The sequence below is a fragment of the Phocoena sinus genome, chromosome 13 (genome assembly GCF_008692025.1).
Source record: "Phocoena sinus isolate mPhoSin1 chromosome 13, mPhoSin1.pri, whole genome shotgun sequence".
Taxonomy (NCBI): Eukaryota; Metazoa; Chordata; class Mammalia; order Artiodactyla; family Phocoenidae; genus Phocoena; species Phocoena sinus.
In genome coordinates this window covers 79,445,686-79,463,873 of record NC_045775.1, presented here as the reverse complement: position 1 = coordinate 79,463,873, position 18,188 = coordinate 79,445,686, and the positions used below count along the sequence as shown (strand labels likewise).

The 18,188-nt window shown below is 35.8% G+C and overlaps 1 protein-coding gene across 5 annotated transcripts in view; it reads right to left on the bottom strand.

The window, feature by feature from the left end:
• Positions 1-18,188, bottom strand: part of ANAPC1 (anaphase promoting complex subunit 1) — a 143,112-nt gene that overhangs the window by 69,558 nt on the left and 55,366 nt on the right. For all 5 annotated transcript variants that reach the window (XR_004352830.1, XM_032652723.1, XM_032652724.1 and 2 more), the window contains exons 27-34: positions 17,349-17,467; positions 13,711-13,982; positions 11,161-11,395; positions 8,933-9,024; positions 7,465-7,599; positions 7,212-7,294; positions 6,250-6,328; positions 5,465-5,539 (exon numbers count right to left, since the gene is read on the bottom strand). Coding sequence is in view for 4 of the 5 variants with exons in the window: in XM_032652723.1 (XP_032508614.1) it covers positions 5,465-5,539; positions 6,250-6,328; positions 7,212-7,294; positions 7,465-7,599; positions 8,933-9,024; positions 11,161-11,395; positions 13,711-13,982; positions 17,349-17,467 (1,090 nt within the window). In the remaining variant the exon portion in view is untranslated. The remainder of the gene's footprint in view (positions 1-5,464; positions 5,540-6,249; positions 6,329-7,211; positions 7,295-7,464; positions 7,600-8,932; positions 9,025-11,160; positions 11,396-13,710; positions 13,983-17,348; positions 17,468-18,188) is intronic.

The following is an 18,188-nucleotide window of genomic DNA, read 5'->3' as shown; positions in this document are numbered from 1 at the left end:
GATAATCTCAGTGAGGTAAGCAACTATGTTGGCTGTGTAATATAGGCTGATAACTACTTCCATCTTTCTTCCTTCCTCTTGTCTTTATTTTCAATTTTGGATGTATTTACTCAGAAATTGAGCGACATTCTGAAAAACTGATATAACTCCAAAGTGAGTAATTAATATATTCATGGATAACCTGATTATAACATTCATATAAATTAGCAATATCATACAGGAATGGAATATTTCTATTTTGACAGCAGACATTTACAAGCTCCTTTTTGTCTTCAAAAGAGCATATAGCCTGGAGCTTGAAGGCCTAAGTTCTAATCCCAGCAGGGCCACACACTAGCCCTAGGACCACATCTGTAAAATTGAGCAAAAATAAACTTCCTACCTTCTAGGTGTCTCTGAGAATTAGAGGACTTAACCAACTCAAAGCTCTTAAAATTAATGCTTGGCACATATGCTTTGCAAGTGTTAGCTCCGTTATTATCATTATTATAGATCTGTACCATTGCTATCACAAGACCACACATGATCATAACCACTTTAAAACATCACTAAAAACTTGGGTTATAAATAACTGTGGGGGGACTTCCCTGGTGGCAGAGTGGTTAAGAATCCGCCTGCCAATGCAGGGGACACGGGTTCGAGCCCTGGTCCGGGAAGATCCCACATGCCGCGGAGCAACTAAGCCCGTGCGCCACAACTACTGAGCCTGCGTGCCACAACTACTGAAGCCTGTGAGCCTAGACCCGTGCTCCACCACAAGAGAAGCCACAGCAATGAGAAGCCTGCACACTGCAACGAGAAGGGGGGGATAGGGAGGGTGGGAGGGAGACACAAGAGGGAGGAGATATGGGGATGTAAGTATATGTATAGCTGATTCACTTTGTTATACGGCAGAAACTAACACACCATTGTAAAGCAATTCTACTCCAATAAAGATGTTAAAAAAAAAAAAAGGAGCCCCCCACTCACCGCAGCTAGAGAAAGCCCATGCGCAGCAATGAAGACCCAATGCAGCCAAAAAACTTTTTTTAATAAATAAATAAATAAATTTATATATAAAAGAAGAAAGCATGCAGTCCAATTATGTCATAAAATAATCCTGTTTTAAATAAATACACAGCTGTGGGGGTGGGGAGCACACTTCAACCCAGTCCTTGTAACCTTTTCCATGGTCTCCTAAAGTTTAAAAAATAGCAAGAAATATAAGGAGTAATCAAAGGGAAACATGTAATCACTTAAAGGCAGGTTGAGGCACACAGGAAACGAACAAGAAAAGACCACCAAACTGCCCTGTCTTGTACAGAGTCTTATACAGAAACCTCAAGCTCTGAAGTCCTAACAGCTAGTTTCAGTTTTGCCCCACCTCTTACTAGCCGGATGGTTTTGGACCAGTCTGTCCTCTTTCAATGTAACAGTGATATACTGAACTCTAGCTACTGTGCGCGAGTCGCTAGGAATGAAAGATGGAAAAGACACGGTAGCTGGCCTTGAGAAGTTCATGGTCTAATAGATACACAAACAGATAATCAAAAGTAGTACACTGTTCCTACCCATACAATGGGGGCAATACTTGAACAATTTATAGCACAACACCGCAAAAAAGAAAAACATTAGGCTGTAGAGGAAAGCTTTTTATGAAGGAAAACGTGCTATGAAGATGCTAGTTATTATATTTGACACATGCCTTAAATTCAAACAAATAAGCAGTTTACAAAGTGACCTTTTTAATCCCACCTTTGATGCTAAGTTGCTCCCTACAAGGGACCCTGCTACAGAATCAATGAGATGAGTGGGCAAGAACTAGGAAAAAGTGGAGAGTGACAGGCAATATCAACCAACAGAACTGTGAACTTATTATATGTCCTACTGTGTATCCCTGATGTAATAAAGACCAAATTTAAAATTATTAAGTCTGAAGTAAAATAAATATCAGAGAGATAACTTTGTATTAAAAGTCCAAGAGACTTCCCTGGTAGTCCAGTGGTTAAGACTCCATGCTCCCAATGCAGGGGGCCCGGGTTCAATCCCTGGTCAGGTAACTAGATCCCGCATGTCGCAACTAAGAGCCCACATGCCACAGCTAAGTACCCGCATGCCGCAAGAGACCACATGCCACAACTAAAGATTCCACATGCTGCAACAAAGATCCCACGTTCCACAACTAAGACCCAGCACAGCCAAATAAATAAATAAATATTTTTTTTAAAGTCCAAAGACTACATTTCCACAAAAGTTTAAAGAAAGAACTGACATGAATTTTCACCTTCCATTTGAGAATACAGTTACTTGTGTACATGTTTAACTTCACTTTGTAAACAAAATTTAGTAAAATAAAGTTTTCTCGAAGGCAGTCTGCATGTCAGATGCATCTTAAATGCAGCATAGAATTTAATATGGTGTCTTGCATTTGCAAAGGTTCAACAAACATATGCTGAATGAAGAAAAAGTATGTTTTCATCCTACAGTGTACATTTACTTTCCAAAAGGAACTGATACCTCTGACATCTAAATGTGCTGGGAGTTAAATGTCTTCCTGACCCATGAACCATGTGTGATCAGGGCAGACTCAGCCTCCAGAGGATAAAAGAACTGAACTAAAATTAGAACCAGCAGACAAGAGACAGGGTTTGACATTTGATTACAAGTAAATTAACTGCCTGCTTTAAAACAAAATGTATTTGTGTGTGTGTGTGTGTGTGTACACAAATACACACACAGAGATATGTATGTATGTACATATGTATCAACACTTTTTAGAGGAATACAACAGAAACTAGAGTCTTCAAAGACAACATGCACAATGTCCCAGATACAAATCAAAATTACTTAACATAAGAACAAGAAATGCAACATATTCTCAGGAGAAAAGACCATGGAAAACAATCCTGAAATGACCACACTGTTGGCATTAGAAGGATTTTAAAGCAGTTCTTCTAACTAGAAGGACAGTATGCCCATAATGAGTGAAAACATAGAAAATCTCATCAAAAAAAGTAGGAATTATTTTTTAAAAAAGGAAAAACTAAAAAGTACAGTAAATGTAATTTTAAAATTCACTTCATGTACTTAATAGGAAAATAAAATGCCTGAAGAGTGAATGAACAGAAAGATAAATCAATAGAAACTTGCAATCTGTAGAAAAGACAGAAAAAGAATAAAAGACCAGTCATCTCCCATATACACTACCAAATGTAAAACAGATAGCTAGTGGGAAGCAGCGCATAGCACAGGGAGATCAGCTCGGTGCTTTGTGACCACCTAGAGGGGTGGGATAGGGAGGGTGGGAGGGAGACGCAAGAGGGAAGAGATATGGAGATATATGTATATGTATAACTGATTCACTTTGTTATAAAGCAGAAACTAACACACCATTGTAAAGCAGTTATACTCCAATAAAGATGTTAAAAAAAAAAAAAAAGACCAGTCATCTAATTTTTGACAAAGGAGGCACAGGAATACAATAAGGAGAAGGTGTTTTTAACAAACAGTGTTGGCACAACTAAATATCTATATTTTTTAAAATGAAAACCTTAACCCTTATCCTCATACCATAAACAAAATTACTTTGAGATGAGTTACGTAATTATACATAAAAGCTAAAACATCAGGGCCTTTAGAAAAAAATAAATCTTCAGGCTAGGCAAATATTTTTTCCATAGGACACAAAAAACAACCATAAAATTGAAAGTTGATAAATTAGACATTATCACATTTTTTAAATTTTCTACTCATCAAAAATAGTACTAAGAAAATGAATGGGCAAGTCAGATTAAGAGGGATATTTGCAAAACATTTATCTGCAAAGGATAGCTTTCCAGAATATATAAAAAATTCTAGCATCTCAGTAATAAAAAGATAAACAATACAAAAATTTTTTTAATGGGCAAAAGATATAAATAGACATTTCATTTAAAAAAGATATATGAAGAAGCAATAAGCAAATGAAAACGTTCTCAACAGGCAAATTGAAACTACAATAAGGTATCATTACATATTGACCAGCAGAGCTAAAATTAAAAAGACTACCACCACCAAATACTGGCAAGATGTGCAGCAGCTGCAGGGCATGCAACAGCCAGCATTCTCATACACTGCTGGGCCAAGAGTAAAATGGTGCAACGTCTTTGGAAAAACGTTTACCAGTCCTTATAAAACTAAACATACTGCTACTCTATGCCTCAGTAATTCCAATACTAAGTATTTACTCAAGAGACACTAAAACATAAATCCACATGTATATCTGCAGAAGAATATTTATAGTACCAAAACCTGGAACGAGCCCAGGCATCCAACAAAAGAGAATGAAAAAAGAAACTGTGGTATATTCATACAATGGGATACTACTTAACAATAAAAAGGTTGAACTACTCATATACTCAATGGTGTCTCAATATCACGCTGAGTGAAAGAAGTCTTATACAAAAGGGTATACATTGTGATTCCATTAAGTTCTGTATCGGGCAAAGTAATATATTTTGGGGAAAAAAATCAGAAAATTGGTTGTCTTGAGGATGGGGAGTAAGTGCACAGACTGAGTGGGAAGGGAACTTCTGGCCATTTTGATAAAGGTTTGTTTCCATGAATTTATACATTAGTTGAATCCTATCAAATGGCATAATTAAAATTTGTGCAGTTCATTATATACAAATTTTACCTTAAAAGGAAAAGAAAAGAGGTAAATACTGAATTCTAGTTAATAACACACATGCTGAAGTACTTAGGGAAAAGTGTACGATTATCTGTAACTAACTCTGAAATTCATCAAAAAATAATGGGTTGGGTAGAGGAAGAGATAAATGGATAGATATGTGATTAAACAAGTTTATACAGTAAAATATTAATTGTAGAATCTAATTGGTTGTATGGGTGTTTGTATAAAGTTCTTTCAGCCTTTATTTTGAAATTTTCTCATTAAAACATTGGAGGGAGCACTCTAGCATTCTGAAGGATAAACAGATTTATTTTCTAAATAAAAAGGTACTGAGGACATGGACAATTAAAGGGCAATATTTAGTTACAATACTTACAATATTTGATTTGGAGCTTTTACAAAAGAGTCTGTTTATTTTTAACTATTTGGCTTATTGCGTAACCATGCCATAAAGTAATTAAAACAACTTCTTACATACAAGGTAAAAAATTGTCACGAAGTGTAACAGTACTTTAGATAAATGTAACCTTATTTAGGATAAAAATGTCAAAAATACTTTTTTAGAGTTCTTTGATACATTTAATTTTTAAAAATCAGCATTTCTAGTGCTCTGTAACCGAAAAAGGAAGGCTGTGGTCTGTGCTCAGCATACAATCTTAAAATGACAGTTCCTACGTTTTCAAGAAATACAGTAATCATAACCATCACTATTGCCTTCAAAAGAAAAAGTATTTTATAGGTTTTAGAAAATCCCACAGGAAATCATAATTTTATGTGATTAAAGATATAATAATATTTATTATACATACGTACTTGAGGAACGTTGCTATCAACCCACTTGGAATTTGGTAAAATATCATCCCACAAAATCAGGCATCGAGCGAGCGTCTTAAAAAATGCAATACAGAACAATTAATTACAGCAGGCAAAGTTCATAGATTTTGTAACAATGATAATACTGTTAATAGAACAATTTAAGAATTAGTTCCCAACTGATGAAAATTTTGAAAAACAAAGTATATAGTATCAACCTAAGCCACTCATTAAAATAAACAGAAGATTTACATTTATCTCAAAAAATCTCAAATTGACTTGATCATCACTGATGTTTGGAAGAGTTGGAGAGAAGTTTTTAAAACTTGCTCCATAGAAGAAAAATCATAAAGAAAAGAATCATACATAGATCTGTCTACATAATTTAAAGCCTTTCATATGCTAAAAGCATAAACATTGTAGAAAATGGAAAATCTGAATCAAATTTATGTCAAACAGTTACTGCAACTAATTATACCCTTAATAGTATTATTGCATTCTTAATAATAATGAAAGAATGTAAAATAAAGTAGTAATGAAGCTCCAGTGTCTTGTTACTTATTCGGAAGTTTTGAATAATAATGTGAAACGTTAAAATGTCACTCCAAGTATTATATATCAAGGTGGTTGTCTTTCCTGGCAATTCCTACAGTTATATTTGGGAAATTTCAAAAGAACACTACCAATTATATATACACATGATGGATTAACAGTAAAGCTCCCTCGTGGAGACATTTTATAGACTCCTCATGTTAACAGAAATTAAAAATTGCCAAGTACCATACCCTAAGTAAGAGAAATTCTGGCTTCACAAAGTCCAGCAAATACATGGTGTCGGGAGCTCGGAGCCAATCTGCAATGGATCTGTTGGTGGTGGATACCAATAAGCGTTATTGCTCAAGAAGAGAATAAGAGCATCAAGACCACAAGACAGATTTCAAGAATTTTCTTTCCACTCCAACCACTGTCCTATTTTTTCCCATAGTACTTCACGCCCTCCAACGTAATACTTAGTATGTATGTATTTCTTACTATAAGTTTCCTAAGGGCAGATATTTTTAGCTCTCTTTTGTTAAATGAAACACCTCCAGTGCCAAGAAAGCAATGTCATATACTTTCATCCAAAAAGTAGATGAATAAACCTGTTTCTAACCACTTTGTTAATTTTGCAAACATTCACTTTGTCTAAAAAAAGAATTTACAACATTGAAAACTTTCTTTAATCTTAGAATGTTTTTTAAATTAAAAGACTTAAAACACAACTTACCCTTCTATACAAAATGTAAAAGAATAGACACCAAACATCTACTTTCAAGTGTCAGCACTAATTACGGGGCTTGAGGAGGCAGACGGAATAGCTATAGGAAAGCTCCTGAACTAAGCAGAAACCATTTTTATGAATGGTAACCAGGAATATAATAATGCTAAGTATTTCTGATCTACCCAGGCCTCATAACGACAAGCAAAATTAATGAAAAGGAATTTAGACATTGTTTGATTGTCAATGACATCAACTATAAAATAAAAGTGAATAGAAACTGGCAACCGTATTATCAAATATCATTAAAATAACCAAATGTATTGTTTCTAGATAAAACTCTATATAACTTGTAGAATCTGAGAGCACTAAAATCAGGCTGACCTAGCACAGGAGAGGTAAACACAGTAAAATAATTTAGGTTTACTACTGAGGTCAGAAAGGAAGTCACATGGTCATGGCAAGGGATGGGGTGAGGAGATGCAGTACCTGTTATTGGTTTTTAAGTAGATCATGGCCAAAGCGAGAGTGGCACCTGGACAAGTTACATCCACATTTATGGTATCTCCTTCCTATCAAAAGAAAAGTTTGTATAAAGGAGCTCTGAATTATTATAAAATTCTTCTGAATACTAACCTATGCTTAAAATTAACATATTTACACATGTTGGTATGAAAACTACTATTTTCAAATTAACTTCTTAGCTTCCAGAAGTTTGATCTGTTGCTTGATTTGGACTTACTTTGATTTGATAACTTGGAGATTTATGTTTCTCTCTGTGCATCCCTGCTTGAAAGCGCCTATGGCCTCCAACCATGTACTGATAAAGCTGCTCGGGCACATTGAGATCAGACATACCTATCAAATTACTGCCGTGCTGTAAACGAAGTAACAGACAAGGGAAAGGAAATTTTACAGAATAAGATCCATAACACATACCCATAACAAAGAAAACAATAAACTAACTTCAAAGCCAGTCTTCTGGGTTTTTTATCCGTTAAAAATCTCATGAGTTAATACTCAGTCTGTTAATAATTCACATTAAAAATTATACAGGCAAGTTAATACTTTCATTTCATAAAATACACAAAGGCTTCAAAATCCAGTTAACTGCATTAACAGTTAAAGAAAATATCAGGCAGGTAAACGAACCCTGAACTATGATCACCTGAATCCTTTCATTATCGTGCCTGTGAACTAGTCCAGCAATAATAACCATAATAATAACTTACTGAACGCTTAACGCTCTTCCAGGCATGATTCTGTATGTTTAACATGGATTAACTTACTTAATATGACAATTCGATCAAATAGCTACTATTTTACAGGTGAGGAAAGGGAGGCACAAAGAGATTACGCCCAAGGTTACATAGCTAGTAAGGAGCAGCAGTGGATATAAAACAAGGCAGTCTGGTTCCACAGTCCCTCGAGCTGCTTAACTACTAGAAAATACTGTAGTTAACTGATGTCAGGACTCACTGGTCAGGACCAGAATTCACGTCCCAGTTCTCAGTATGATGCTTTTCCATTGTTTTATCTGCCTCTTTAGTTCATGTGTCAAATGTGCAGAGTCTAAAGGCTAAACGACAGTGGACTTTCTTTATATAATTCAGTTTCAGTAAAACACTGTATTGGTAGTTCTTCAAAGGACCCACATTCCAGCTGACGTAGTCATTTAATGTTTCTCTGGTAACCCTACACTACGTCTACTGGATGGGGTTAAAGATGGGGAGTCAGAATGATACTGCATTCTGTCACAAAGCAGCTGCTATTGTGGAAACGTTCTGGGATACCTAGTGAACACCAGGGCACCAAAAGAGAGTTCTGGTTTATCTCTAGTCCTACAGACTCTTAAGGCTCCCCATCATACACCCATTTTCACTTTTTTCTGTTTTCTTACTGAGTGAACTGTCATTTCTTCATCTTATGTCTTGAACTCTTTTCGAAAAACTTCATTCCCTTAGTTCATTCATGAACACTTATATCTAAGCCAGGGGGGAAGAAACCTTAAAGCCCCATTCTTCACTACAATTTCTCTCTATTCCCAAATCTGGCACTTTGAAAAATACCCAGAAAGAAGAAAGAGCTGAGAATCACAGTAAGCTAAGTCACAGTACGGCAGAGTGGTATTCAGAGTAAAGTGTCAAGGCTACTCGTCTCAACAAGCAGAATTTGTAACTGAAGCACCTGCAGGCACAGACTCTGCTTACCCCCAAGCAAACCATGCCCAGAGCCAAGCCAGCAGCCAAAGAGTAAGACTCTCTGTCCGTGCAGTATTCCATTTCAGGACCAGGGGGCCGTCCTATAAAACAAAAAGTAACACAATTCAAACTGGCCTCTTAAAACCCTAACTCGTAAAAGTTTTAGAGTTAACTTTCTAGTAAGTTGCGTAAGAACTATGGATTCAATATAACCCCACTAAGAAAGATCTGACGTTATCACAAATGGTGTCCACAACTATCAGTTTACCACAAAATAAACCCCAAACATGGTTCTTCTAATTTGCCAATCTGAAAGCAATCACTTTAAAATACTGTCAAACCTTGAGTTTTATAATAAAAAAAAAAAAATTACCAAAAAAGGGGAAAAAATTTTTAAAAGGGAGGGATGCTCAAAAAAGCTTCAATTTGTAATTTCTTTCCTTTGGTTCTTGTTTTGTTAGCTTCAAATCTATTCAGATGTGGTAAAAAAATGTTCAAATACTGATAAGGAACAGGAAGGACACTTCCTTTAAGTTTTTAAGAATGTTAAATATTATGCATCCAGACACTTATTTTGAATCTATATAATACTGAGCCTTACTATGATAGAATTTCTCTGTATCGATGCTCTAAGTTTGACTGGATGCAAAATTCATACTTTAAAAAGTACCCCCTAATTCTAACTCCACCCCTTTTAGGGCAGCAAAATGTATTATATATAAAGACCCCTTCCACCAAAGAAAAAGTTCACATTCCTGGAATTTCATCCCCAGGAAAAAACTTTTTTTAAAAAGAAAGAAAAATTATACACAAGTAATCAGTGTAATGTTTATTGCTTAATTAGCAAAGAATTAAAAACCACCTAAAAGTCCTGAAAATAAGACAATGATTAGGCAATTTATAGAAAACCAACTCAATGAGCTATTCCACAATAGAAAATTAATTTTAAAAGCCATTTATGACAATGATATATGAAAAGAGCAGTACAAAAACAGTACGTACATTCTGACTGTAATTATACAAAAGAGCATACGCATATGAATCCAGATGAAATCTTCTGTATACAATGTGAAAGAGGTGTACTATGGCTATGAGATATGTATAATGTTGGCACCATTAGATATCATTATGATATAGCCAAAGAACGTTAATTACCTTGCAGATGAACAAGCTTTAAAAGCCAGTCCTGAGTATCTTCTGAATAAGTGTTTCTCAGACCAATCACTTATACTATTACATATTTTGCTGACAGGAAAATTTTAGTTTTGTGAATATTTCATCACTGTAGTTGACTACACTGTTGATTCCAATTCTTCACCGCCCTACAGTGCCAGTTATAAATACATCCACACTCCTGACAGAGTTTCCTCTGTACCTGAACGTGTGACTGGCTTTGAACTAGGATCCTGGCTGGCACAAGGTAAGCAAAGGCCTAAAGTGCGCTTCCATTATTTGGTTCTCCCTCTTGCCCTTCTGACATCACCATAAAAGAAGGCTGGGTCCCAGAATAAGGCATTTGGAGCAGAGTCTGAGCAGCAGACCCATAGATCTACAGCCTGAAGCAGAGATGCCCGGGAAAATTTTGTGGCTATCCTGAAATGTATGTAGAAAGATCCTGAACAGGATAGAACAAGACATGCAAGTATGTATCTAAATTACTGAACGTGCCAATAATACTAATAGCATTTTCATTTCTCAGAAGAAGATGATAACACGTAAGACACGTTTCCAAAAAAGGCAGACTTACGATAAAACATAAAAAATGCCTTTTATCATGAACACATCCACCAGCATATAGAGGAAAGCCGGAATCAATCACTTCCATTCTGTTAGAAGTGTTGTTGTCCAACAGAATAAACATTGTGCTTTTAGGGATCAAAACAATCAACTTTGAATTTTAAGTGTAGACCATTGCTAGACATTGCCTGGCAAAGACAGAGCAGGATAAGCAGCAATGCTCACATGTGATTAAGACCTTAGGCTACCTCGTTAAATGGGACCCCTGGAGCTCAGTGATGGGCTGGCCAAGTAAGTATGCAGCCCAGTAACCTGCATAGTAACATCAGCCTTGGAAAACATTACTTTGCAGTTGTTTTCTTTATTAGTATAGTTCATTCTATGCTCACAAAAGCTACTATTTTTTCCTTAATTTTTATAATCTTACTATCATTTTTACTTTGGTTCCTGTGGAATGGTAAAAATACACTTACGAAACCAGAGCACTATTGATGCCGTACCTATTTCAGCCAACAAGACTTCTGCGGTATGCCTATGTGCTGTCCCTTGATAAACAAGGCCGATGCCGACCACTGCCGCCACTTGGACGTTGTGAGGAACATCAAGCTCTGTGGACGTTGGGGGCAGGAGAGCAGGAATGTGGATGCTAAGAAGCCGTGTAATCGACATATCCATGGTGCCTAGTTTAGCAGCAGAAACACCAAGGAGCAGCCCAATGCTTGTCATCTCATGACCCTAAGACAGAAAAAAGAATGAGACTTAAGTCACTACCAAAACAAATACGTAGTTTTAAATAAAATACTGCCTGCCAGTACTGTGACAGGCACAGTGAGAAGCTCCAAGAATACACAAGCAAACTAAACAGACAGGTCCTTGTTCTGATGAAGTTAGTGCCCTTGGGGAAGGGAAAGTGTTAAACTAAAAAATATGTATTATTGAAAACTCATCAAATGAAAAAGTATAAAGATTATGAACGAGTATTTTAACAGAGCCTACTTTAGATTAGAAGGGACTGGAGAATTATTAAGAATCTCTAGAAAGTAAAATTTACAATAGAATGAGTACAAATTAGCCAGGCAAAGTGGCAAGAAGGGAAGGCACTCAAATTTACAAAGTGAGAGAGAATGATGACAGGTGAGGGAAAAACACGTAAATGATGCTGAGATGATTAAAAAAAAAACCCTCACATTGATATTCAATTGACTACAAGGGTGCCAAGACAATTCAATGGGAAAAGAAGAGTTTTTTCAAAAAATGATGCTGTGATAACTATACAGCCACTTGCAAAAGAATGAAATTGGACCCCTTCCTGACATCATACATAAAAATTAACTTCAACTAAGATGTAACTAAAAGTAAAAAAAAAACTCTTAGAAGAAAACTTATGCTATTACATATTTTGCTGACAGGAAAATTTTAGTTTTGTGAATATTTCATCACTGTAGTTGACTACATTGTTGATTCCAATTCTTCACTGCCCTACAGTGCCAGTTATAAATAGGTGTATATATAGGTGTAAATCTATGTAATAGATATTAGATACAAAAGAGCATACGCATATGAATCCAGATGAAATCTTCTGTATACAATGTGAAAGAGGTGTAATAGATATAAATCCAAGTGACCTTGTGCTAGGCAGTAACTTCTTAGATATGACATCAAATGCACAGTAACCAAAGAAAAAGTAGATGAATTGGACTTCATCAAAATTTAAAACTTTTGTGCTTCAAAGACACCATCAGAAAGTCAAAAGACAACAAAACGGCAGAAAATTTTTGCAAATCATGGATCTGTCAATGGACTGGTATTCAGATTACATAAGGAACTCTTACGACTCAACAACAAAGACAGCCAATTAGAAAATAAGCAAAGGATTTGAATAGACATTTCTCCAAAGATGACATACAAATGACCAATAAGCACATGTAAAGATGTTCAATATCATTAGCCATCAGGGAAATAAATGCAAATCAAAACCACACTGAGATATTACTTCACACCTACTAGGATGACTATAATTAAAAAGACAGATAATAACAAGTGTTGGCAAGAGTGCAGAGAAATTGGAACCCTTATGTATTGCTGGTGGGATTACAAAATGGTGCAGCCACTCTGGAAAACAATTTGGTAGTTCTTCAAACTTTAAAACAAAGAGATACCATATGATGCAGCAATTCCACTCCTAGGAATATACCCAAGAGAAATGAAAACATTCATCCACACAAGAATGTGTATATAAATGTTCATAGTAGCATTATTCATAATAGTCAAAAAGTAGTAGTAACTCAAGTATCCATCAACTGATGAATGGAAAAATAAAATACAGTATATCCATACAATGAATATCTATTCAGCAATAAAAAGGAATGAAGTGCTAATACATGGTACAACATAGACAAACCTTGAAAACATTACAGTAAGCAAAAGGAGCCAGTCATAAAAGACCATCTATTGTTTGGTTCCATTTACATGAAATGTCCACAGTAGGCAAATCCATAGAGACAGCAAGTACATCAGCAGTTTGCCAGGGGCTGGAGGGAAAGGGGAACGGAGAGTGACTGCTACTAGGCAGGGGTTCCTTCATGGGGTGATGAAGATGTTCTAAAATTAACAGTGGCAATGGATGCACAACTCTGTGGATATAATAAAAACCACTGAATTGTGTACTTCACATGGGTGAACTTTTATGGCATAGAAGTGGAAAAGTTTACGCCAAGAGAAAGAGTTTGGTCGGCCAAGGAGCTAATACAAGCAGTCTCTATGGCTGGAGCATAGGGAGCAAGGAAAAGAGAAGCACAAAGTAAGGCTGGGGAAGTGAGTAGGATCACACAGGCTCCTAGAATGAACATTAAGAGCAATGGAAGATCACTGAACAGTTTGACCAGGGAAGCGATATATTCCAACTTACACTTTAGAAAGATTTCTCTGCCTGCTACGAGAAGAATGCACTTAGAGGTACAAGATTGAAGAAGAGCAAACAGAACAACTAGGAGCTACTGTAATAGCCCAGGGTAGGCACAACGCCAGGAGCTGGCAGCACAAGTTCTCACCTTGGTCAGGTAGTCATGGATATTGAGAGTAGCCAGCTTGGTAAGGTGCCCGTTCAGACCCAGGGCCATGAGAAAGCCAGCATACTCATTGGCTAACTCGGCGTGCTTGGGCTTATTGTAGACAATCCAGGCTGAGTCAATCTGGGAGGCAGGGGCTATCTTCAGGCCGGCAGCCACACCATTATGGAAACTGGCCCAGCTGGTCATGTTGGGAGGCACATCGATGTTGCCACTGTTCAGGTCTACTGTTGTGTTCCGAGGGGGTGCCCGCCCTATTCAGGCAAACAAAATTTAAAATTGAGAGAACAAAAATTCAGAAACCAAAATTGTTACATTTAGATTCTTTGAGAACAGAGCTCACTTTTCTACATTCAAAACCCTTAACCCCATAATACCTGTAATGATGTTAGGTTACTATGTATACTTAAAGTTTTATACATGTGAGTCAAACTTGATGCAAGGTAGAAAAACCTTAACTGTATAAAATAATTCACTGTCCTTTCTGCTAATATATATGGGACTATAATAAGATAACTGATACCAATTTAACTGTGTACAGATCTGATTAGGATACCCACTGCTTTGAAATCTGTCTTTCAAACAGCAGGAAACTCACCGAAAACTAAGATGAAAATTAACATCACAAACTACATGAATAACAATTCCAACATGTGATTGACAACAATGTTAATTTCAAATGTGCCATCCCATCTTTTTCTCTGGACGTTACAGAAAAATGACTGTTTTTAAAAAAGACAAGGAGCTTTATAAATTTGCTCTATCTCTTATCTATACACCTCTCTATATGATATAGAAATCTAACTACACACTATTGGTAAAAATGCCAAATTGCATTCAAAGATACCTATATGAAAACATCTTATACACTTGAGTTACCCAGTGAACCATAAAAGAGTATTCACTAAATTTAAATTTGTGGTCAACTTATTTAAGAACAGTATAAATTAAATGTTCATGATGGTATGTTCTCTTTGAACGCCTTTTCTTGAGTGTTTTGACTACACTGCGTACCCGCAAATACTGAATTATCTCTATATTTTTAATATTCTGTATTAGCTCAAGTCATGGATGACTATTTAAAATAAATATTCTAAATACAGTAAGTCCCTTACATACGAACCTTCAAATTGCTAACTTTCAAAGATGCAAATGTGCGTTCACGTGTCCAATCCCGTAAGTTAGTTCGCACGTCTGGTGTATGCTGTCACGTGTGTGCATCCTCTACAAGTGGCTGTGCTTTCGTGTACTTTACTGTACAGTACTGTAGAGTACAGTAGCACAGTATCTTTATTTCAAGCCCAGGATGTCCAGGAGCAAGCATCAAAGCCGCAGTGATGTAGCTGGTACAGTGTAGCCAATCGTGCTAGTTGGGTACCTAGGCTAACTTTGTTGGACTTACGAACAAACTGGACTGATGAACGTGCTCTCGGAACGGAACTTGTTCACATGTAGGGACTTCCTGTATTGCATACAGTTATACAGTTCGCTAGAGGTTTGAAAATATGGTTTTAAAGGCGTTCTGAAAGTTATGTAAATTTTAATTAGATGCATAGTGTCTTGTTTGTAGTCTATATACACATACACACACATACACAGACACAAGCATAAAATAAATTTGTATTTACCATTTGCTTTTTGTACCTAAGAGCTAACTCAAATGCTGGTCTGTGATAGCACCACACTGGTGACAAGTTCGTGAGTTATACTTTTACTTTCTCAAAAAGGGCAGAGAGATTAATAATGAAAAAGCAAGTAAAATTTCTAAAACAACAATTCAACATATGTATAAGACATAATTTTTATACACAAGAGAAAATAAAAGGCAAAGGGTAAAGCAAATTTTCTTCAATAAGAATAATTACATACAAAAGCACAATAGGCCAAACCAGTGTCAGTTAAGGAACTAAAGTGAACGTTTTTTTCCTAAATGAATTTATTATTAAAACAAGATCAACTTTTGGTGGGGGTCAGTGCTGGTCTGGGAGGGGGTCCTACCAGAATGACTAAAAGAATAAAACTTTGCATCAATGTCATAAATACATTTTAAATCATGCAAATTTAAATGCATTCAGAAAAAAAGAGACAATGATCCATGCATTTACTTTTTAACATCCACCCAGGCGTTACCGGCCAGATTTAATACATTTTAACATTTGCCAATTTTGCATGAGATTTTTTTTAACCCAAACCTTTTATATGAAAACACTCAGTTAAAAGACTAATAAAATGAACACCTATACACAGTACCCTCCATCAAGATTCACTAATTGTTCTGATTCTGCCATAGCTGTTTTATCTCTAAGAGAGAGAACAATTAAAATACTGAAGGTAACTCTGTTTGCTGTGTCTGTCAATGAGATTATGGCTCCAGAAAGGGTGTGATATAGGATACGGGAATGTGTTCTTCACTAGCCGATCTCATTTTCTGCATGCTGCTAAAAACACAAGCTCTTTACAAATCTCAGTGGGACCCTGGGTTTTTTAATTATGTAACTTAAAATATGGTGGAATGGTATTTGCATATACTACATCCTATACACTACTGTATGTATCATACATAACGTTTTGTACGGGTCATGTATACTATATACTTTAAGGGATTTTCAATAACAATTTCAACTGTATATAACTGTCACATTTAGTATACACTCAAACCAGATCAGGTGGATGTGCACTATAAAACCCATTATAATCAGTAAGGTTGGGAAATAAGTACACTTATATCTGGCAGAAGTAAAACCTCATGTAACCAACCAGAAGGGAAATTTGACAATATGTTACATCAGTCTTAAAATCTTGCTGATAAGATAAGATATAAGATAAATATAACCCAGCAATACGTTTGTAAAGGCAAAAAACAGTAATTTCCAAAAATACCAGGCGGTTTATATAAACTATATTCCATTAAGCGAAATATTCTGGAGCAAGTAAAAATGAAGTTGTTGACTAAAAATGTGTATAAAATACATACACATAATTGTATACTTATATATGCTAGATATAAAAGGATGCTCACTCACTATATAGTAAATTTTTAAAAACAATTTCTAAAACAGGTTTAAATTTTCTGATAAACAAATATAAAATTATAAAATGGAGAAATAAAATTGGGAAACAAATAAACCAAAGTGTTATTTAACACTAGTGAACTCTAACAAGTTGGGACTACTATGAGTGACCATTTTTTCTTTCTGCTTAGTATATTTTCTTGTTTTTGTACAAGCATCATCTATTCATACTAAGACATAACAAGACATTTTAAGACTAAATATTTTTACATATTGACTTTAAGATTATTTAAAGTTTAATAATCTCACCATTCAATAGTATCTTTCTAAACTTCCCCAAGTGCCTTTTTATATCTTGAAATGGTCTCACTAAAAACAAAATTTAGTAATGGGCTATATTCTACTTCCCTCAATGTTTAATTTGATTTGCTATTTGAGCTTTGATAACCACTACAGTAGCTATTAACAACAATCACTACAGTAGCTATTAACAATATTTAAAATCACGGGGGATAGAGCATTTCTTTGGTTTTAACTACAATGATTCAAAACAACTCCACTAAACATATACCCATTTTCCTTTCTCACTGAGCCCAGAATTTAACATACCAGTCAAATTCAACTTAGGAATAGGCAATGGCTCCGTTGGAACAGGATGGTATGAAAACAAGGTAAACATTCCCCGTCCTACTGGAAGAGCCATAGTTCGCTGACACAACTGGAGCAATCTATAATTAAAATTAAAACCAACATGTGAAAAAATTTTAAACCAAAAAACCGGAATGTAATCTGTAGGCAAGTATTTCAAAAGCAGCAGTGCTGTGTAAGATGAAGCCACATTGAAGTAAATCCATACAAAGTCTTGATTGAGTCATCTAAACACGGTTGTTCTCATTCTAATACTCTTACTCCCATCAGAAACTCTAAAGGGGAGACACATTTCTTTCTTCTGTTTCATATTTGCTTTGAATTAAAACCAGCTGTTCTATAAACCAAGCCAACTCTCCCTAAGTATTCAAAAAGCAAAATCTATAATTCTACTCTAAACGATGCTAACCCTCTCAGAGGAAAATACCGTATTTGTTGCGTTTCCTCATTGTGCTGTTATCAGTTTAGCTGGGATCCTCCTCCCATCCTTTTTGTGAATATAGCCCAAGCACCACCTCCATGGGTGCACACAAGGTAAAAAAGAAAGTCCCTGTTTTGGAGGTCAGTGGATTTCATGGTGTCTCCAGGAAACACAGGAGTTTCATTTACTTGATGGTAAGGACTTCTAGGACTAATAGCACTATATGTCAACTATGTTCAAGGTTAAAATGGCTTCTACAGGCTATACTTTGAAACTAATAAACTACTTTTTAAGTTGTTTCTATGTTAAAATAAATGGCATCAAACAGAAATTGTGGAAGCAGGGGCATTCATAACCAGGAAACACATAACACAAGTTAT